Source organism: Rhipicephalus microplus, chromosome 3 (genome assembly GCF_043290135.1).
Source record: "Rhipicephalus microplus isolate Deutch F79 chromosome 3, USDA_Rmic, whole genome shotgun sequence".
NCBI classification, from domain to species: domain Eukaryota; kingdom Metazoa; phylum Arthropoda; class Arachnida; order Ixodida; family Ixodidae; genus Rhipicephalus; species Rhipicephalus microplus.
Genome location: NC_134702.1, coordinates 253,992,591 through 254,015,884, shown reverse-complemented (window position 1 = coordinate 254,015,884; position 23,294 = coordinate 253,992,591). Strand labels below are relative to the sequence as shown.

The 23,294-nt window shown below is 47.6% G+C and overlaps 1 protein-coding gene across 4 annotated transcripts in view; it reads left to right on the top strand.

The window, feature by feature from the left end:
* The window catches only part of LOC119159444 (uncharacterized), a 633,480-nt gene that overhangs the window by 95,060 nt on the left and 515,126 nt on the right, over positions 1–23,294 (top strand). For all 4 annotated transcript variants that reach the window (XR_012894521.1, XM_075890909.1, XM_075890908.1 and 1 more), the window contains 2 exons: positions 16,976–17,082; positions 21,173–21,330. Coding sequence is in view for 3 of the 4 variants with exons in the window: in XM_075890909.1 (XP_075747024.1) it covers positions 16,976–17,082; positions 21,173–21,330 (265 nt within the window). In the remaining variant the exon portion in view is untranslated. The remainder of the gene's footprint in view (positions 1–16,975; positions 17,083–21,172; positions 21,331–23,294) is intronic.

The following is a 23,294-nucleotide window of genomic DNA, read 5'->3' as shown; positions in this document are numbered from 1 at the left end:
GGCTTAGGTCGGTTACCTGGGTGGAGCGTCTGAAGTCCGGCGTCGGCCATGCAGTTCCTGGCGCACAACGCTCTGGATTAGATAAATCGTTGCGTGGTGAAATATCCAACGAATCCTCGTTCTCATCTTGATCAGCCAATGTTGAAGCAGCCAAAAAACGTCCGCTGCGTAGTACCGTAGCGGATGTTGATTTTGAGAGGACACGCACTCCGCTTCAGAATGTTATGGGGAGAAGAGATCTAAAAAAATTGGCCCCGTATCTGCATGTTAATCTGCAAATGTCGTCGAGAGACGATAGTCTTGCGTATGAAAAGACCGAACAAAACATTTATTTGATGTTCTGCCCAAGAAAATCGAAGAATGGTATTCTTGACGCACTGCGTTAGAGTGCCTCGAACGTGCAGCCGAGGCGAACGAGCGCATCGTCACGTCACACGTGAGACAGCGCTATCTGGCAGTTTTCTAAAAAAACGAAACGCGTGGCTCTAAGACGGGCGTGCGTGCCTCTCTGAGAGGTCATGAGGTGTAGGACGCAAGCCGACTAATACGTGCCACCACCGTGTCGTCTTTGGAAAACATTGGAAACAATCGCCTTTTCGTGCAAGCGTTGCATGATCAGTACAGCGTGATAAACGTTACGGTCCTTATAGTCACTTATGTAGGCCTTTTATACAAAATATACAGAATATATACGTGTCGTTTTTGTGCCTCAGATATGCGCAATGATTGCTTTTTAATTGACAATCGCACAAGTATGAACGCTGAAGCTTGAGCAACATTGGTGGGCGCTGTGGATGGGGTTGGCCGTTTGGGGTACCGGCAGGTGCCGTGTAAAATACCAGGAACCATTAATGGTAGACAAGCAGATAAATGTACAGACTTCAACTTTTGCCTCTCGACAAAAGTTGAAGCTGAGCGGGTGTGAGTGTTGTGTTTGACAGATTGAGTACATTTTCCTCATAAGTTTTCGGCTGCTCTTGGCTATCACGTGGCACGGGAGTGTCAGCGTCATATTCGAGAGTAAGGATGTTTTGATTAGGATTGCACTGTGGTTCTGAGTTCCCATTTTTCTCCTCAAAGTTAGGTTGAGGTACGGGTGGTCCCTGGTGTTCTTGTACGGCCTCATTCCTATTTTCCTGTTGCAGAGCAGTGGAGCTACTGCAATCCCGCTTGAATTTTCTATCTTTTACTACTGAAATTTCGCCTCTCTTCTTTAGTTCATATCTTTCCAGTTCTCTTGCCTCATGCTCTCCGAGATTAGATACCAATTTCTGCGTGGCCTCCGTGACACTGTGTTCGGCGGCCTTACGCTCACAATGGTCCGCAATGACCCGAGTCAGTTGCAAGGACGCTTCTAGTAATATTTTTTCCACTTCCCCCTTTCTGCTTCACTTAGTGTAGACATTGAGGGGTTGCAGGCTAGGCGGAGACCCTTAGGTGCAATTTCGTGAGATAGATATTTGTTTAGTTGTTCTGCGTGTTTTTCGTATTGCACCCGCTTTTCAATGATTTTCCTAATCGATAGAAATGAGTGGGACCATGCGTGTTTAAGACTGCCCGTACCTTTTGTTTCCCCGTGTCATTTGGAAGCCGCCGCCTTGGTCTTCGCCGCATTCGTCCGCCTGGTGTTGTAAGGCCTCGCTGGTGGGAGTGGCGACGTCGTCACTGCTGGGACCCTGGATGGCTCTTTGTGTCCCTCGGCTCCCTGTTGTTGAGTGGGTTTGGCACTGGAGTTTGCCGTGCAAGCCGTTGCCGCCGATCTCTGACTCACTGGTGGGACCCGCTGGCTCGCTGGCCTCGCTGGTGGTAGTGGAGACATCGTCACTGCTGGTGCCCTGGATGGCTCTGTGTGTCGCTCGGCTTCTTGTTGTTGAGGGGGCTTGGCACTGGAGTTGTCCGTGCAAGCGATTGCCGCCGATCTCCATGCCGCCGACGTCCATCGCAGCTGCACCCTCGTGTGCTGTGCCAGTAGCGCGACCCCCTCGAAGCTTGCATGTAAGCCGTCAGCAGCCAGGAAGCGGCGCAGCGGGAGTGTTGAGAAACCATGTTCGACGTAATAGACGCCTGCTCCCAACAACCCGTAGTGGCAGAGACGGCGGGCCTCTCTGCTGAATCGCTGTACCTCCATATTAAACCGATTCATTGATCGCCAGTTCGAGTCCCGCCGTCGGCGATTGGGTGCGCGAGGTAGTGGCAGACTAAGATGCAGTGTCTTGATGTTCGGGCGCATCTGCCTCATTCGCTTCAATGCCTCCCTCAACGAATCCAGTGATCTTGAAGAGCTCGTCTTCAGGATGTCCGTGGTGCCCACATGCAGAAACAACGTGTCCACCCGGTGAGGTAGGTACTCAAGTAGCGCCGGAATGTCCGAAAACATAGCACCACCATAGGAGATGAAGCACGGCGTCGACGAGTCGTTCGGGCTGAAGTGCGTGTGGACGTACCGCATGATTGAGTCCCCGATGACGGCACACTTCGTAGGGTAATTTGGATATCTCCACGACAAACGCTCCGTTGATGATGTACTGGCCGCCATGGTTCAGGTCAGTGGGAGTAATAATTCAATGGGCCAGTTAGTCTTCGTGAAGGTATGGGATATGGCACAACGGGAGCGTTGTCAACAAGGATAAATATATTTATTTCCCAACAGTTTCGGGAGGGGACCTCCCTTCATCAGGGGATGAGTTATACTGACATGAACTTCATTGCTGCCGCGTCCCTCTCGCCTTGAAAGACGTTTGCGAGAGTGATAGGGAACTGGAAGAAGGAAAAAAAGAGAGAAAAAAGACGAAAAAAGAAAGAAAAGAAAGAAAGTAAAAAACAGGAAGAACCACTGTCAACACTGAGAGAAGCTAACTGTCCGTCTACATCCACCTACGGTTCATATCACGTGCTGTTCAGTTCTTGGCGTGTGTCGGGCCACCCAAGATTGTCGCCGCGGTGCCGGGAGGGTCCGGGACGGCGTGCCTAAAGAAAGGGGTTTCCCCGTAATTGGTCGTTTGGTCGTTCGGCGGGCGGCGGGCGGTGTGTGTAAAGGAAAGGTTTCTCGTTAATGGGTCGGTCGGCTATTTACCTTTAATCTTCGTCCGTTTCCCTTCAACGGTCATGAAGTGGTAGGCGAACGTAAACACTTTGTATGTGCATGTGAAAAAAAAAGAGGACAGTGTACACGTACGAGTCAGTCAGAAAAAAGCATGGTCTCCAGCTATCAATCTTTGTCACCAATTTTCTCCTGGCTTACTTCTCAGAGGCAGTTGAGTTTTCCGGGGTCCTCATTGATACCGGCTACTAATGTACGAAATTTGAAAATAAAATATGCCTCACGCTGTTCGCGCTCGCGTCTGTTTGAAAAACCGGACTGCAAAAGAGTTACGCTAATATTTTTAAAACTGTGGTTTGGCAGGCGCAGATGTCTAGATAAAGGTAGCTTCGGCAGTGAAGTGGCGTGGTACCGGTGATTATTTAACCGCAGCCGAAATGGCGTGTCTGTTTGGCCGATATATTCTTGTCCGCAGATGTTGCAATGTAGCATGTATATTACGTTACGGGAGTCACAATTAAGGCTTTCAGTTATGCAGAATTTGAAATCCGAGAAGTTCGCTTTGGATTCACGTGTTGTGAGCATCTGTGGTCATACCTTGCATCGAGATTTTCCGCAGGGATGGCACCTTGATTGAATTTTGGGGGTGTTTGTTTTTGCCCTGACAAGAATGTCCTTCAGATTTTTATCCCGGCGGTACACCACGTGAGGTGGCTTCGCGAAACAATCTCCGCCGGGACGAGAAAATTACCGGCAAAATGTTAAAAGCAATGTTACCGGCCCACTCTGTTCCCGGTCGATTCTATTTACTCCCCAAAATACACAAGGCAGGTAATCCGGGACGTCCGATAGTATCCAGTAACAGCACATCAACAGAAAATATATCAGAATTCATCAATTCCTTAATAAAAAACATCCCTCCAAATTTTCCCTATTACCTAAAGGACACAAACCACTTCATCTGCGAAACTTCAAGTCTCGACATCCCAGGCGGCAGTTTTCTGGTGACCATGGACGTCTGCTCACTGTACACCAACATACCCCACCATGACGGAATAGCGGCTATGGTTTCTGAATATGTAAAATCTGACTCATCAACTAGTGTAAGTGGCGAGGTACTGTTTACACTTCTTGAACTTGTACTAAATTATAACCATTTTGAGTTTAACGGCAAGCATTTCCTTCAGGTCAGTGGCACTGCAATGGGCACGAAAATGGCCCCAAACTTCGCGAGCACCTTTATGGCTTCACTTGAAATCCCATTCATTGAGGGACGCACCTTGAAACCTTTCTACTACAGAAGATACTTAGACGATATTTTTATGATATGGAACCATGATGAGGGAAGTCTTTTCCGCTTCATAGAGGATTTTAACAAATGCCACCCGTCAATAAAATTCACGCACAAAATTTCCAAAACTAGCATTAACTTTTTGGACGTTACTGTCACGGTCGAAAATGACCGCTTGTCAACAAACCTTTACAAAAAGCCTACAGACCGTCAAATGTACCTACATTTCAACAGCAGCCACCCAAAGCATTGCAAAACGGGTATTCCATATTCTCAGGCCTACCGGTACCGAAGAATATGCACCGATATGCGGGAATTTGACACACACGCGGAACACCTAAAGCATTCCTTATTGAAACGAAATTATCCGGAAGACATTACTGACGATGCCATACTACGTGCTCGCAACGTGAACAGGAATGATATAATTAAGGGACCAAACAAAGTACCTAAAACGACTTCCCAAACGAACCTTGTACTAACTTACTCCTCATCAGCGCCACGAATCAACAACATACTTTCCCGCCATTTCAACATAATCAGGCAAAGCGAACGACTAACTTCTATTTTCGCGAAGCCACCTCACGTGGTGTACCGCCGGGATAAAAATCTGAAGGACATTCTTGTCAGGGCAAAAACAAACACCCCCAAAATTCAATCAGGGTGCCATCCCTGCGGAAAATCTCGATGCAAGGTATGCCCACAGATGCTCACAACACGTGAATCCAAAGCGAACTTCTCGGATTTCAAATTCTGCATAACTGAAAGCCTTAATTGTGACTCCCGTAGCGTAATATACATGCTACATTGCAACATCTGCGGACAAGAATATATCGGCCAAACAGACACGCCATTTCGGCTGCGGTTCAATAATCACCGGTACCATGCCACTTCACTGCCGAAGCTACCTTTATCTAGACATCTGCGCCTGCCAAACCACAGTTTTAAAAATATTAGCGTAACTCTTTTGCAGCCCGGTTTTTCAAACAGACGCGAGCGCGAACAGCGTGAGGCATATTTTATTTTCAAATTTCGTACATTAGTAGCCGGTATCAAGGAGAACCCCGGAAAACTCAACTGCCTCCGAGAAGTAAGCCAGGAGAAAATTGGTGACAAAGATTGATAGCTGGAGACCATGCTTTTTTCTGACTGACTCGTACGTGTACACTGTCCTCTTTTTTTTTTCACATGCACATACAAAGTGTTTACGTTCGCCTACCACTTCATGACCGTTGAAGGGAAACGGACGAAGATTAAAGGTAAATAGCCGACCAACCCATTAACGAGAAACCTTTCCTTTACACACACCGCCCGCCGCCCGCCGAACGACCAAACGACCAATTACGGGGAAACCCCTTTCTTTAGGCACGCCGTCCCGGACCCTCCCGGCACCGCGGCGACAATCTTGGGTGGCCCGACACACGCCAAGAACTGAACAGCACGTGATATGAACCGTAGGTGGATGTAGACGGACAGTTGGCTTCTCTCAGTGTTGACAGTGGTTCTTCCTGTTTTTTACTTTTTTTCTTTTCTTTCTTTTTTCGTCTTTTTTCTCTCTTTTTTTTCCTTCTTCCAGTTCCCTCTCACTCTCGCAAACGTCTTTCAAGGCGAGAGGGACGCGGCAGCAATGAAGTTCATGTCAGTATAACTCATCCCCTGATGAAGGGAGGTCCCCTCCCGAAACTGTTGGGAAATAAATATATTTATCCTTGTTGACAACGCTCCCGTTGTGCCATATCCCATACCTTCACGAAGACTAACTGGTCCATTGAATTATTACTCCCACTGACCTGAACCATGGCTGCCAGTACATCATCAACGGAGCGTTTGTCGCGGAGATATCCAAATTACCCTACGAAGTGTGCCGTCATCGGGGACTCAATCATGCGGTACGTCCACACGCACCTCAGCCCGAACGACTCGTCGACGCCGTGATTCATCTCCTATGGTGGTGCTATGTTTTCGGACATTCCGGCGCTACTTGAGTACCTACCTCACCGGGTGGACACGTTGTTTCTGCATGTGGGCACCACGGACATCCTGAAGACGAGCTCTTCAAGATCACTGGATTCGTTGAGGGAGGCATTGAAGCGAATGAGGCAGATGCGCCCGAACATCAAGACACTGCATCTTAGTCTGCCACTACCTCGCGCACCCAATCGCCGACGGCGGGACTCGAACTGGCAATCAATGAATCGGTTTAATATGGAGGTACAGCGATTCAGCAGAGAGGCCCGCCGTCTCTGCCACTACGGGTTGTTGGGAGCAGGCGTCTATTACGTCGAACATGGTTTCTCAACACTCCCGCTGCGCCGCTTCCTGGCTGCTGACGGCTTACATGCAAGCTTCGAGGGGGTCGCGCTACTGGCACAGCACACGAGGGTGCAGCTGCGATGGACGTCGGCGGCATGAAGATCGGCGGCAATCGCTTGCACGGACAACTCCAGTGCCAAGCCCCCTCAACAACAAGAAGCCGAGCGACACACAGAGCCATCCAGGGCACCAGCAGTGACGATGTCTCCACTACCACCAGCGAGGCCAGCGAGCCAGCGGGTCCCACCAGTGAGTCAGAGATCGGCGGCAACGGCTTGCACGGCAAACTCCAGTGCCAAACCCACTCAACAACAGGGAGCCGAGGGACACAAAGAGCCATCCAGGGTCCCAGCAGTGACGACGTCGCCACTCCCACCAGCGAGGCCTTACAACACCAGGCGGACGAATGCGGCGAAGACCAAGGCGGCGGCTTCCAAATGACACGGGGAAACAAAAGGTACGGGCAGTCTTAAACACGCATGGTCCCACTCATTTCTATCGATTAGGAAAATCATTGAAAAGCGGGTGCAATACAAAAAACACGCAGAACAACTAAACAAATATCTATCTCACGAAATTGCACCTAAGGGTCTCCGCCTAGCCTGCAACCCCTCAATGTCTACACTAAGTGAAGCAGAAAGGGGGAAGTGGAAAAATTATTACTAGAAGCGTCCTTGCAACTGACTCGGGTCATTGCGGACCATTGTGAGCGTAAGGCCGCCGAACACAGTGTCACGGAGGCCACGCAGAAATTGGTATCTAATCTCGGAGAGCATGAGGCAAGAGAACTGGAAAGATATGAACTAAAGAAGAGAGGCGAAATTTCAGTAGTAAAAGATAGAAAATTCAAGCGGGATTGCAGTAGCTCCACTGCTCTGCAACAGGAAAATAGGAATGAGGCCGTACAAGAACACCAGGGACCACCCGTACCTCAACCTAACTTTGAGGAGAAAAATGGGAACTCAGAACCACAGTGCAATCCTAATCAAAACATCCTTACTCTCGAATATGACGCTGACACTCCCGTGCCACGTGATAGCCAAGAGCAGCCGAAAACTTATGAGGAAAATGTACTCAATCTGTCAAACACAACACTCACACCCGCTCAGCTTCAACTTTTGTCGAGAGGCTTGACCTTTTGTCCATCATCCGGTAAATTCAATGAATTTGAACTGTACCAAGACCTCGATAACTTTGCGCGTAATCTCCGCCTCCGTGAATACTTTCATGATCGCAAGGACTGTACGAACGAGAATAGAGTGATTGGTGGTGACAGATCATGGTGTCCGGATGAGCAGAGGGACAAACACCTCGATATGTATATATCAGCAGTTCAAAAAGATATCATCAGAGCGTATGGAAAAAATCGGCCATTTCGAAACAACATATCAATGTCAGAACGAAGGGCACTCGATGAACTACGAAAAAACACTGGAATTACTATCAAACCGGCTGATAAAGGAGGCTGCATAGTAATTCTAAATACGTCGGACTACTTAAAGGAAGGGGAACGACAGCTATCAGACACAAAATTCTACAAAGAACTTCCAACGGACCCGACTCCCGAATTTGAAAGGGAGATAAAAGTAACCCTAAACAATCTCCGCCGGGACGAGAAAATTACCGGCAAAATGTTAAAAGCAATGTTACCGGCCCACTCTGTTCCCGGTCGATTCTCTTTACTCCCCAAAATACACAAGGCAGGTAATCCGGGACGTCCGATAGTATCCAGTAACAGCACATCAACAGAAAATATATCAGAATTCATCAATTCCTTAATAAAAAACATCCCTCCAAATTTTCCCTATTACCTAAAGGACACAAACCACTTCATCTGCGAAACCTCAATTCTCGACATCCCAGGCGGCAGTTTTCTGGTGACCATGGACGTCTGCTCACTGTACACCAACATACCCCACCATGACGGAATAGCGGCTATGGTTTCTGAATATGTAAAATCTGACTCATCAACTAGTGTAAATGGCGAGGTACTGTTTACACTTCTTGAACTTGTACTAAATTATAACCATTTTGAGTTCAACGGCAAGCATTTCCTTCAGGTCAGTGGCACTGCAATGGGCACGAAAATGGCCCCAAACTTCGCGAGCACCTTTATGGCTTCACTTGAAATCCCATTCATTGAGGGACGCACCTTGAAACCTTTCTACTACAGAAGATACTTAGACGATATTTTTATGATATGGAACCATGATGAGGGAAGTCTTTTCCGCTTCATAGAGGATTTTAACAAATGCCACCCGTCAATAAAATTCACGCACAAAATTTCCAAAACTAGCATTAACTTTTTGGACGTTACTGTCACGGTCGAAAATGACCGCTTGTCAACAAACCTTTACAAAAAGCCTACAGACCGTCAAATGTACCTACATTTCAACAGCAGCCACCCAAAGCATTGCAAAACGGGTATTCCATATTCTCAGGCCTACCGGTACCGAAGAATATGCACCGATATGCGGGAATTTGACAGACACGCGGAACACCTAAAGCATTCCTTATTGAAACAAAATTATCCGGAAGACATTATTGACGATGCCATACTACGTGCTCGCAACGTGAACAGGAATGATATAATTAAGGGACCAAACAAAGTACCTAAAACGACTTCCCAAACGAACCTTGTACTAACTTACTCCTCATCAGCGCCACGAATCAACAACATACTTTCCCGCCATTTCAACATAATCAGGCAAAGCGAACGACTAACTTCTATTTTCGCGAAGCCACCTCACGTGGTGTACCGCCGGGATAAAAATCTGAAGGACATTCTTGTCAGGGCAAAAACAAACACCCCCAAAATTCAATCAGGGTGCCATCCCTGCGGAAAATCTCGACGCAAGGTATGCCCACAGATGCTCACAACACGTGAATCCAAAGCGAACTTCTCGGATTTCAAATTCTGCATAACTGAAAGCCTTAATTGTGACTCCCGTAACGTAATATACATGCTACATTGCAAGATCTGCGGACAAGAATATATCGGCCAAACAGACACGCCATTTCGGCTGCTGTTCAATAATCACCGGTACCACGCCACTTCACTGCTGAAGCTACCTTTATCTAGACATCTGCGCCTGCCAAACCACAGTTTTAAAAATATTAGCGTAACTCTTTTGCAGTCCGGTTTTTCAAACAGACGCGAGCGCGAACAGCGTGAGGCATATTTTATTTTCAAATTTCGTACATTAGTAGCCGGTATCAATGAGGACCCCGGAAAACTCAACTGCCTCCGAGAAGTAAGCCAGGAGAAAATTGGTGACAAAGATTGATAGCTGGAGACCATGCTTTTTTCTGACTGACTCGTACGTGTACACTGTCCTCTTTTTTTTTCACATGCACATACAAAGTGTTTACGTTCGCCTACCACTTCATGACCGTTGAAGGGAAACGGACGAAGATTAAAGGTAAATAGCCGACCGACCCATTAACGAGAAACCTTTCCTTTACACACACCGCCCGCCGCCCGCCGAACGACCAAACGACCAATTACGGGGAAACCCCTTTCTTTAGGCACGCCGTCCCGGACCCTCCCGGCACCGCGGCGACAATCTTGGGTGGCCCGACACACGCCAAGAACTGAACAGCACGTGATATGAACCGTAGGTGGATGTAGACAGACAGTTGGCTTCTCTCAGTGTTGACAGTGGTTCTTCCTGTTTTTTACTTTCTTTCTTTTCTTTCTTTTTTCGTCTTTTTTCTCTCTTTTTTTTCCTTCTTCCAGTTCCCTCTCACTCTCGCAAACGTCTTTCAAGGCGAGAGGGACGCGGCAGCAATGAAGTTCATGTCAGTATAACTCATCCCCTGATGAAGGGAGGTCCCCTCCCGAAAGTGTTGGGAAATAAGTATATTTATCCTTGTTGACAACGCTCCCGTTGTGCCATATCCCATACCTATATATATATATATATATATATATATATATATATATATATATATATATATATATTGTCGCAGTGCAACGCGAACAAAAGATGACAGCAGCTTACGGCAGCGAAAAGAGCGTATTCAGGATCAGCTGTACAGCAAGATGCCTGCTTCGTTGTCGTCCCGAAAAACCACCGGACCCACTAGCGGGAATCTACAAAACATTCCTATCACCGTTCTTTTTTATATAAACACGTGTCACTTGCCCCTCCTTATAAGAGCATCGCCCCGATGCTGATTCAGACGCACAGTATTTTTTTAACGTGCAGTCAGTCACTCATATACGGCTTCATACGCACTACATGAACATGTTCAGGCTGGTGCTGGCGACGCCTCGGATATAGGGGACTGTCGAAGACAACCTCGTAGGTGACGTCACTTAGCTGGCGCGATACTCGGTATGGCCCGAAATATCGCCTTAGCAGCTTCTCGGACAGTCCACGTTTTCGTACGGGTGTCCAAACCCACACTCTGTCACCGATTTTGTACGTTACAGTTCTATGGCGAGCGTTGTAGCGGCCTGCGTCGTAGTCTTGTCGCTGGTGGATCCGTAAGCGGGCGAGCTGTCTAGCTTCTTCCGCGCGTTCAGTGAACACGTCAGCGCCTGTGTCGGTAGCGTCCCATTCATGTGGCAACATCACATTCAGCATATTCCGTACCTCCCGTCCATGAACCAAGCTGAATGGAGTCATGTGAGTCGTCTCTTGTTTAGCCGTAATGTATTCGAACGTGATATAGGGTAAAATCTCGTCCCAATTCTTGTGTTGGACATCCAAGTACATCGACAGCATGTCTTCAATCGTCTTGTTGAGGCGCTCCGTTAGTCCATTTGTTAGCGGGTGGTACGCAGTGGTCTTACGGTGAGTCGCTCCACTAAGCATCAGGACGTGGTCTAAAATGGCTGCCGTAAATGCTGTTCCGCGGTCTGTGATCACGATAGTCGGAGCACCGTGGCGTAGCACAATATTTTCTATGAAAAATCTCGCCACTTCCACGGCGGTGCTTTTTTGGATAGCTTTTGTTTCGGCATACCTGGTTAGGTAGTCTGTTGTGACTATAACCCAGCGATTCCCTGCAGTTGAAGTAGGAAGGGGTCCTAAAAAATTGCCCGCAGCTTCCCTCGGGGGAACACTGAGGAGGATGCGGACCATATAATTGGTTAACGGGGTGTTAAAGTGCGACTTACTTGGGTCGATGGCTAAATTGGTTAACGTGGTTGTGAAATGGGGTGTTAAATTGCGACTTACTTGGGTCGATGGCTAAATTGGTTAACGTGGTTGTAGGAGGGGGTGTTAAATGAGTGAACACGTACACACGTATGCGAAAGGGCGGCGCTGGTCGAAGGGACGTCGATCATTGTGTTTGTGGATTCGTTGGAATTCATTTCACCGCGACCTTGGACTTCGACGCGCCGTACAAACCAACCGACGAGCGGCAACTGAGCGAGCGAGCGCCGACCTTGAGTATATATACAGCACGACGGCGCATGCACTGTCAGCTGTTGAATGTTCTCGAAGCGCGACGCCACATGCGCGTCCACTGGAGAATCAGGAGAATTCTAGATGTCGAACGCGGTGTGTAGAGGAGGAAGGGTGCACAGATGGTGGAGGAGTGAAGCGCGCGCGGTGTGTAGAGGAGGAAGGGATGCACAGATGGTGGAAGAGTGGGCGACGGCGCGACGGCGCATGCGCGCGCGTCAGCTGTCGAATGTTTGAGAAGCGGTGCGGACGGCGTGGACGGCGCGGACGGCGCACTACAAGGCGCGAGTATAAGATGCTTCCGCATCTAAAATATCCATTCCTACCTGTTCAAATGGTGTACGTGGAACCTGAACTGGTTGCAGCTGACCGGCGGGTCTCTTTGGAGGTGACTTGCGTCGCTGGCAATCGATGCAAGTGTGAACGTGGTGCTTGACGGCTGTTGTGAGTCGTGGCCAGTAGTATCCCTGCTGTACTCTTGCCATTGTGAGTGTGTAGCCTAAATGGCCATACGTCGGCTCATTTTGACATGCTTGGAGCACTTCAGTTCGAAGGGGTGCAGATATAACGAGCAAATAGGGAGCTCCGATGGACGAAAAGTTTCTCTTGTAGAGGATGCCATTGCGTAAGCAAAACAACGATAATGTCCTTGCAAAGACTCTAGGTGCCCTCGGAGAACGTCCGTCCACGTAATTAATCAAATCAAGCAATTCAGGGTCACTTCGTTGTTGTTGAGCAATCGTGGACGCGTCGAGAACACCAAGGAAGGCCATATCGTCGTCGTCAGAAAGAGAAGCTGACTGTACTGGTGATCGAGACAGGCAGTCGGCGTCCGTATGGCGCTTCCCAGACTTGTGTATGACCGTCATATCAAACTCTTGTAACTTCAGACTCCACCGTGCTAATCGGCCGGTTGGATCTCTTAAATTAGTCAACCAACAGAGGGAATGATGGTCACTTATAACTTTGAAAGGGCGGCCATACAAGTACGGGCGAAGTTTCATAACTGCCCAGACCACGGCGAGGCATTCTTTCTCAGTTGTTGAATAATTGGCCTCAGCGCGTGTTAGCGTCCCGCTTGCGTAGGCGATCACTCGTTCCGTGTCTTCTTGCCACTGCACAAGCACAGCTCCGAGGCCTACATTGCTTGCGTCAGTGTGAAGCATTGTTGGCGCTTGTTCGTCGAAGTGAGCAAGCACTGGAGGTGTTTGAAGACGTTGGCGGAGGTCATTAAACGCTGCTTGCTGTTCGTGATTCCACTCAAAGGTGGCGTCGTCTCTAGTGAGGCGAGTTAACGGCGACGCAATCCGTGCGAAGTCGGCGATGAACCGGTGATAGTAGGCGCATAGGCCCAGAAAGCGCCTGACAGCTTTTTTATCGGACGGTACTGGGAACTGTGCCACGGCCGCAAGTTTTTCGGGATCAGGCCGAACGATGGTACAGCTGACGACATGACCGAGAAACAGCAGTTCTTCAAAACAAAAGAGGCATTTCTCTGGTTTCATTGTGAGGCCTGCGGATCGTATGGCTCGTAAAACAACTTCTAGCCTCTTGAGATGCTCGTGAAATGTTGGGGAAAACACTATGACGTCGTCTAGATAAACTAAACAGGTCTTCCATTTAACCCTGAAAGTACAGTGTCCATGAGCCTTTGAAAAGTAGCGGGCGCTGAGCACAGACCAAACGGTAGAACTTTAAATTCATATAAACCATCCGGCGTCACAAAAGCGGTTTTTTCCCGATCTCTTGGGTTTACCTCGATCTGCCAATATCCACTTCTGAGATCCATTGAAGAAAAGTAGCGAGCGTTGCGTAGCCTATCGAGGGAGTCATCAATACGTGGAGGTGGATACACATCTTTCTTAGTCACTTGATTCAGCTTCCTGTAATCCACGCAAAAACGCAGGGTACCGTCCTTTTTCTTAACTAATACTACAGGCAATGCCCACGGGCTCTGTGATGGCTGAATCACATCATCTTCAAGCATTTTAGCGACTTGTTGCTGTATCACTTCCCGTTCCTTTGGAGCCACACGATAAGGATTCTGGTGTATAGGCCTTGCTGCGTTGTGGGTAATTATTCGATGCTTTGTTAGCGGCGTTCGACCGACCCGTGATGTCGATGAAAAGCAGTCCTTGAATTCGGCTAGCAGCTCAAGAAGTCTCGTTCGTTCGTCCCTTGACAGCGTAGTACCAACGTCAAGGTTAGGTAGTGATTCTTCTTGAGGTGCTTCGTCTAGGGCCGATAAACTGCCTTGGATTTCCGCAGTAGTGTCAAAGTAAGCGACGGCTGTACCCTTCGGGAGATGTCGGCGCTCAGTGCTGAAGTTAGTGAGCAGCACGTTTGTGCGTCCAGCAGTGACAGTGACGAGACCTCGAGCAACTGAAATACCGTGGCTAAATATCAGTGAGCTTATTTGGTCAGCAATGCCGTCGCTGTCAAACGGCTCATCCCCTGCCACCGAAACAAGCGTACACGATCGTGGCGGGACGACCACATCGTCATCCGTCAGACGCAAAGGCCCTGAACAAGACGTATGTCTCGGCTCTGATCAATCGACTAAAGTAGGGCTGTTGTTGTGAAATGTAATGACACTGTTAGGGATGTTGATCACGGCGCCACGTTCTCTCAAGAAATCCATTCCGATAATCATGTCTTTACAGCATGAAGCGAGAACAACGAACGTCGCCACGAAAGTAGAGCCACCGATGTCGAGCCTTGCTGTGCACATTCCGACAGGCATCAGTAATTGGCCGCCTGCCGTCCTTAAGTGATGTCCCGTCCACGCTGTCTTTACTTTCTTGAGGCGTACAGCAAGGTCATCACTGATAATAGAGAAGTCAGCCCCGGTGTCGACTAAAGCTTGGACTTGCTGTCCGATCCACAAGAACGGTAAGGCCTGGGGTCACAGTTTCGTCGGTATTAACGTCTTGTCGGCTTTACAGCGTCCTGAGGTGAAAGTAATGGGGGCTTTTTTTCTTCGTCTTGACAGCCTGCAACCTTACCCCCTGAGGTCGCCGCCTTCAGTTTCGCCGGTGTGAGCTGGGTGACCTCGCTCCTCTGGTGTCGGCAAAAGTGCGGCGCTGCAACGAAGGTGACTGGGCAGGAGAAGGAGAGCGCGGTCGATGTCGGGGGACCGGCTCGTAATCAGTTATAGCCTCGTCATCATTGTTACGGCGGCCGTCGAATGGGTGTCGGAGTACCGGAGGTCCTTGAGAACCGACATCTCCACGGCGGGATACGTACTGGTTGGCATGTCGAATGTCATACCGTGGCCTGAAAGGGCGAGACGGATCGGCGCGGTGCCAGCAATAGCGGGCTATGTGGCCTACACCTCCGCAGTTGAAACAAAGTGGACGTCTGTCGGCAGTGCGCCAGGTGTCTGTTCGGCGAAGCTGTGGCTGCCGTGATGACTCCTCACGCGACGAAGGCCATGGCAAGCCAGAAGACGACTGGTCGTATGGGGGCTGGATGGATTGGCGCCACGGTGTCTCCCCTTGTGGTGGTGACCAAGGAACAGTTGCAGGTGGGGGGTAGTATGAAGGCGGAGCGGGTGGGGAGCTTCGAAGGGCGGCGGCGTACGTCATGGGACGTTGTTCGGGGGCAGGATCAGCTGTCGAGAACACTTGGCGGATTTCGTCACGGACGACTTGAGCGACAGATGCCATGGGTGTGTCCACTACCGGAGTCCGCAGCCTTTGCAATTCTTCACGAACAATCTCTCTAATCATGTCACGTAAGCAGCTATGGCTGTCAAACGTCACAGCGGCGGCCTGAGTTTGGGGGCTGCTGCAGAAGCGGTCATATTGTCGGCAGCGTTGGTGAAGGGCCCGCTCGATAGCCGACGCTTCTTTGATGAAGTTCTCTACAGTGCTTGGCGGGTTGCGCAGAAGTCCGGCGAACAGTTGCTCTTTCACGCCACGCATGAGGTAGCGCAACTTCCTATCTTCAGTCATCTGCGGGTCAGCCCTCCGAAATAAACGTGTCATGTCCTCGGCGAACATGGCAACCATTTCATTGGGTTTTTGGACCCTTAGCTCTAGTAGTTGGTAGGCGCGGTCACGTCTGTCGACATTGGCAAAAGTTTCAACCATCTTCTGGTGAAAGTCGGTCCATGTGGACACGTTGCCTTCTCTGTTCTCGTACCAAGTACGAGTGCTGTCGTCGAGATAGAAGTAGGCCCGGCCGAGCTTTTCCTCAGCAGACCAGTGGTTGATCTTCGCAACACGGTCATAGTGGTCTAACCAGTCTTCTACATCTTCGTGTGCGCCACCACCAAAGCGTTTAGGCTCCAGTGATTCAAAAACGTTACCTGGGATGGAGCGGGAGGACTGGTGCCGAGAAGTACAGGCTGGGGGCTGGTGTTAGCCATTTCTAGATGTCCGGTAGAGGTTTTCTACGAGGGGTTGTAGTCTGGAGGAATACCTCGTAGCCGACGACTGAATCGATGGACAGGGGTTGCAGTAGGCACGTCCGGGCTGGATGAACGGCTCCCACTAGGAGTGTGAAGCATCGGGTAGTGTCACGGCCCAGCTCCTCCACCAGTGTCGCAGTGCAACGCGAACAAAAGATGACAGCAGCTTACGGCAGCGAAAAGAGCGTATTCAGGATCAGCTGTACAGCAAGATGCCTGCTTCGTTGTCGTCCCGAAAAACCACCGGACCCACTAGCGGGAATCTACAAAACATTCCTATCACCGTTCTTTTTCAATATATATATATATATATATATATATATATATATATATATATATATATGATTATGTCGTACGGGTCACATGAAATTATTGGGTAGGGGAATTAATTTGCCATAAAATACTTCTGATTGAGAGAGAGAGAGAGAGAGAGCGCTTGTGTGAACACATTTTTTGAGGTTGCGCGAAAATTACAGCATATGTTTATGTCCTTGCAGGTCCATCGAGCAGTCGTACTCTCAACTACCGAAGTTTATGTGCTATACCCTCAGCTGGCGAAAACATAAGGGCATGGAGTATGTACATCAGAACCCACTTTACTTTGGTAAGACCAAAATTTCAGCACTTTCATGGCATGTGGCCATCTTACGTGGACGGCTTGTAAATAACAGTGACAATTATTTTGACGAAGCAGTAAAAAATGCGGTATTCGGCAGCGTTACGCTTTTGTGAGTGCTGCAGGAGTGCAATCAGCAGTGATAAGCACGCTAATAAAGTCATGCGACAATGATACCAAGGACACCTAAGTAATACTTGTGATGATAACGAAAACATTTATTATTCAAATGCAATGAAAACGGGCAGGGTCCGTATTCCAGGAGACCAATGGCAACCTCTGCGACAGCCCGGGCCCGCAGAGCGAGACCTCGCCCCGCCACGGTGGTCTAGTGGTTAAGATACTCTGCTGCCGACCCGCACGTCGCAAGATCGAATTCCGGCTTCAGCGGCTGCATTTCCGATGGAAGCGGAAATGTTGTAGGCCCGTGCGCTCAGATTTGGGTGCACGTTAGAGAACACCAGGTGGTCAAAATTTCCGAAGCTCTTCACTACGGCGGCTCTCGTGCTCATATGGTGGTTTTGGGACGTAGTTCAAGTAGTTCCTGCTCAGCACCATCCTTCGTATAGCTCCCTTCCCTTTAACAAGCGACGAATAAAGTTGTTCATTCATTCATTCCCGTACTCAAGAACACGGCTTCTGCAGTTAGGAAACCATGATGAATATGATGACGAGGCACTCTACTGCGTTGCCTCCAGCGAATATTTGCGTTTTCAGGTCGCTGAGATTTCGGGGTGACATAGTTCTGCTACCTACACTTCATCTCCAAAATGACGTGTGATGCTGCTCGGCACGACCGTGCATATTTGAGCATCGAGAGAATAACAACCTTTGTCTTGACTAAGTTTTCCTGGTGCACTCAAAGTGGAACAAATATATTGAGAGGCGTAAAGCCACATTATTTCAATGCAACTGTTTATTATTTCGGACACTGGTTGAAAAGCTCGAAATGAAGGTGTTAAAGCGTTGTTGAGGGTACTCCGGCGAAAACAGTACAGTGACAGCTTTCGAGAACCGCGAGAAGAGAAGGTAACGCTATTACATATCAGCGTTGCTTGAGGTCAAACACGTCTGTGTAGAAAGGCTTTCAGGTAAAAAAAAAACACGCTGGTTATAAAATACCTATATCATTTTGGAATAAGCTACATCAGCTACATGGGCCGTGACGCAGCGCGCGGGCAAGACAGCCGCTTGTTATGAAGGGTAACTGGCTGGATTCCAAGAGAAGGCAAACACACGAATGGGAGAAAGGAGGTCAGGTGGACTGATGAAAATAAAAAGGTTGCAGGTATAAAGTTGTAGCGGAAAGCACAACACCGGGTTGCTTGGTGGATCATAGGAGAGGCCTTTGCCTTGCATTGGGCGTAGTCAGGATAATAATGATGAAGACTGCAGCTACAAAAACAAAAAAAAGTGTGTTTACGGTGGCGTCGTAACAAAGTGAGTCGAGAAAAATTAGTTGTTGGTCTTTTTATTTAACGAGACCACCTAATTAACTTATAACACAACAAGACCATACAAACAATTTAAAACATATACAAAACAACACATATACAAAAACATTTACAAAACTATACAGAACATTTTATTGGGGAAGTGTTAGATCGGTTTGCAAAGCATTCAAATCGACAGTTTCTTTTTAATTTGTGCCAGGCTTCTTGTCGCTTGGTAGCTGCTGATTCTGTTAAATACAAGAACAAAAACAAAACGAAAAAATGTGACATACCCGCTTGTGCGCTAGCTGTGCTGCAGCTGAAAAAGCGAGAGTATCGCGGCGATGACCGTGGTTGTGCAAGGAGAACGTCATGCTCGTGGCAGCGCAAGCAATAACCTCCGCGTCTGCTTATCGCTGTCATGACCCCCGCCAGGGCCAATGGCTATGATCGTTTGCATGTGAAACCTTAGTTAGCGTTAGAATCATGGCGTGCAGGCGCATACGCAGCGTCTTTTCTTTCTGTTTCATGAACAAAAGCAGAAAGCAAGAAAATATTTTAATGCAGAATATGAGGAAAATGAAGATTTAGCAAACCAGTGAACAACTTTCTTATTGAAACTTTTATATGCGAAGGTTCTTATAGTCGAGCACATTCCGGTGTGCCGTGTGGCTGCTACCTATTGCGTATGCGCGTTGTTCGCTACCTCTCTTTCCTCTCCTATGTTCCCCTCTCACTTCTCTGGGCATCCCTGTCTCCCGTTTTTACAATCCTACTGCTCTTGCGCAACACTCCCCATTCCCCTCCAACGCTCCCCCCCCCTCTCTGGCCTTGATGCGTTCACGCAGGCAGCGTCTGCTACTCTACGCTCGCTCCCCCCTCTCTCGCCTTTTGACATCACTCCTAGTGGCGTTTACACCCCAATTGCGTATGCGTGCGCCCTCATCGAGTCTCTTGATTGAAGAATGGGTAGATCCCACGTACGGCGGAAATTGATGATGTGCCAAGCACGAATGAGCATGAGTTGTCACAATAAAATTTACGCAACGTTACGAGGCGGGCGTAAATTGTGCCGTACGTTACTTTCATCTCATGAGTATTACGTTTGCCTCTGGCATTTGTGCTCAGTTGTCCAATCGCGTCACGTAATACCAAATTTGGTTTATATAAAACTAGCGAAATGGCCGAGAGTGCGTTATTAGCACAGCATATAGTCATGTTTTACCCAATACGCATGTCACGATTATCATGTTTGAACATGTCAGTACTCTTTGCCGTCTATTCACGTCATACAATACCAAATTTGGTATATGTGAAACTAGAGAAACGGCTGCGAGCGCATCATGAACGTGCATGTCGTCGTGTTCTTACAAGACCCTCATGTCATAATTTTCTTGTTTGCACCAGTAATTTACTTTCATGATCCATTCGCGTCACACAATACCAAACTTGGTGTATGTGAAGCTAATGAAACGATCGCGAGTGCATGATGAGCGTGGCATGTAGTCATGTTTTTACATGACGCGCATGTCATGGTTTCAACGTGAGGGCCTGTCAAATATGCTTGCCATGCAGTCATGTCAAATCATACCAGTTTTGCGATATTTCAAGTGAACGAAACCACCACAAGAGCAGCAAGATCATGAAATGTAAATCATGAGATTCATGACTTACATATCAAACTTTTCATGCTTTGATTAGTCAGTTATGCTCGTCATACAGTCATGTTATGCCATACCAATTTATGTACAGGTCCAATATTTCAAACAGCTAGGGAAGCTATATGTCATAGTCGGGGGATATATAGATAGACAGATGCGGTCAAACTCGCCGAAAATTGTTACGAAATGCTTCGCACTTGAAATACCGACAGCTCGCACTGCACAAAAGTTCACTGGTCACTCCGTATTTATAGGAACTGGCTCTTGGGCTTCGAGTTAGTGCATGTGGGAGATTTCTCCTGTTCGTTGTTCTACAATAAATATCGCCGCGTGCGGGTTATTTAAAAGCGGATGACGGCTCTATGTGTCAAATCGGAGCCGCCTGTCTCACATTGCCCACAACTGCAGCGACCTGCGTGTTTCAGTGAGAACCACCTGTTTATCATTGCGTGCTTTGTGCTAATCCAGGTTTCTCTCCTGCGCAACGGCGCAACGAGCGTCAACGCCGCAGTTCGTGTAAGCGTTAGCGCCCGCTGCTTGTGCTTCGCATATACACATGAATCTCTTTAACAGAAGATGGTGTAATTTTTTGTGCAGCTCTGGTGCTTTAGAGGTCAGTTAATTCCTCTCACTAATTTTTCACAACACGAAATGTAGTCAAAACAACATGCATAAGGTAGCATCATTATGAAGTGTGTCGGCATGTTTTTCGACTCTGGCACGAGTTAGGTGGGCCACCATGTCAATGATATTTTTTCACGTGGCCGTAAGTGCAAAACTGAGTAATGTGAAAAGTATTGATTTTTTAGGCAATACATCATCATGTCTCGAACTCTTATAGGTAGATTATACTACTTCAACGTATAGTGGAATAACTAGTGAAACTAATTATGCCAAGCTCAATTTTTATAGCCCCGTAAAGTACTGCTCATTTAAACAGACTTTTGCCTCCTGAGAAAGCCGTGACCTCTGATTTTCACGCAGAGCTCAACCTGCTTGTTACGTGGATCCAGGAATCAGTGGTTGAGATGGATACGTACGAATTGAATCTGGGCCTGCATCACGTGGACACAAGCAGCGCAGGGCAGAAGCATGCCCTCAACCTGCAGCCCAGTGGATACTATACGGTCACCTTTCAGCAGGTATAGCTGTTTCATTACCACGCTGGCAGAAAATTGGTAAAATGAAGCTGGATAGTTGTAGCAGGGGGTTTTCGGCTGATAGGGGCGAGGGCTCAAAATGAAAATGGGATATACCAAAAGTCACCGGACAGCCTCTCTAAGCACACTTAGCATGCATGGGTAAAATGCTGTAGACGTTCCTGAAGACAAGTAACCGCACGCGTCAGTCATTATAACCTAAAAAAAGAGAAGTGCTTTACTAGCACAGAATACCTACAAGTTCACGTATGTGGTTGCCCTTACTTAGCAAGCACAAGTCAATTTTTTAATAATTTTATGCATGACGTCATTGCCGCACTTCAAAAAGAGCAATAATATAAAGCCTTTTGTCTTAAAAATTTTAGATACTTTTATAACTTTCTGCAATTGTGCCCGACTCAAGCAATAAATTGTACAAAAATATGCATTTAACTTCCTACATAGCAAAAGCTATGAAGGCAATAGTTATCAAAAAAAGGCATCATGCTGCTAACTCTCAAAAGAACTTTTTGTGGGCTTCATAGGTACATGTATAGCAGAAGGAATAAAATAGAAACGAGACGAACACAAAAAGTGGCGCAGGAAGTAGGCGTTCGTTTACGTCACTTATTGTTTTCGTCACACCGGTATCTTATTCCTTCCGTTGAAAAAAGATTTTTAGTAATTGTTAATGTGTAAGAACTAAGATTATTATAAACCAATAACCCGAAAAGTTGGCGGCAAGAACCCAAATTTAGCCAAGAAAGTACAATCAATATGACGCTGTTTTTCTCACCTCTAAACCGAGCACGTCCGTTGATTAGTTTATGTTCTTCACTGAGTGACCAAGCCAGGCTGGTATAACTGCCGAAGGCAATACAAAGTTTTTTGGAAATCGGTATCCACCCAATATGTGGCCTTGATGGTGTAGTAGCGTGTGTGCCTTTTTTAGTGGGTGGCTGGCTTGAAACTATGAAGTCGTCATGATAATCCATGTTCTACCGCCTCACGGCAGTGTACGCTTGTACTACGCAATCTTTCGGCATTATTTCTTGTAGTATTGTGAAGCATGTATACAAGACGCGGGTGTTTGCAAAGCATAAAAGTTACTTTCTCTGCATTTCCAAGAATAGGACATTATTTTCACTGCATTCACAAGCAGAGGCATGGCTGTGTCCTTGAGGTGAATAGCCATTTGACGTAAGTGTGTGCCTGAAGAGGTGAACGTAGACTCTAGACCAGACTGTTATTCCAGCTTGGTGAGGTGTCTGACCTCACGCTTTTCTTGTTTGTGTAACACGATGTGAAGGACTCTAGCTGTGAAAAATTTACGCTTTGCTACTCGTTAGTGTTTATTAGTTACACTTGAGCGCTTATTGGGGCCATGTGGTTGTACATATTTTGCTTTGTTTTGTCTTTAATGCGGAAATATTTTAATAAATGCCAGGAAAGAAAAAAAAGACATGGCTGTACAGTAGAATACCCGCTTGCCACGCAAAGACCCGGGTTTGATCCCCACCGGCAAGAACGTTTTTTATTTGCATCTTTTTCAATTTGCTGGCCACGCAAAGATGATAATGTTTCACTCGCCACCAACGACGCCGACACCTACTCCGAAGCCAGAATTTCTGTGAAACGAGCTCTTTATTGCTATCGTGTTAAAGTATTATGAACCTTTCATTGAAAGTCACACAGTTATTCAGAACACAAATTCATACAACCCCTCTTATAGAAGTATTTTCTACTGTCATTAAGATCCATTATTGTAGTCGTTGAAAGCGAGTTCGTAATAAATACGAATCTTTCATATTCGTACTGCAGGCACTTTTGACGTCTATCTACGCATCTATCAGTGTCGCAGAGTTGCCACTCTGGAAATGGAATGACTCTTAAATAATTTGGCATTTTCGGGACTGAATAATAGGATTGAGATGAAATAGGGACAACGCTTAGAAGAATGGAATGCG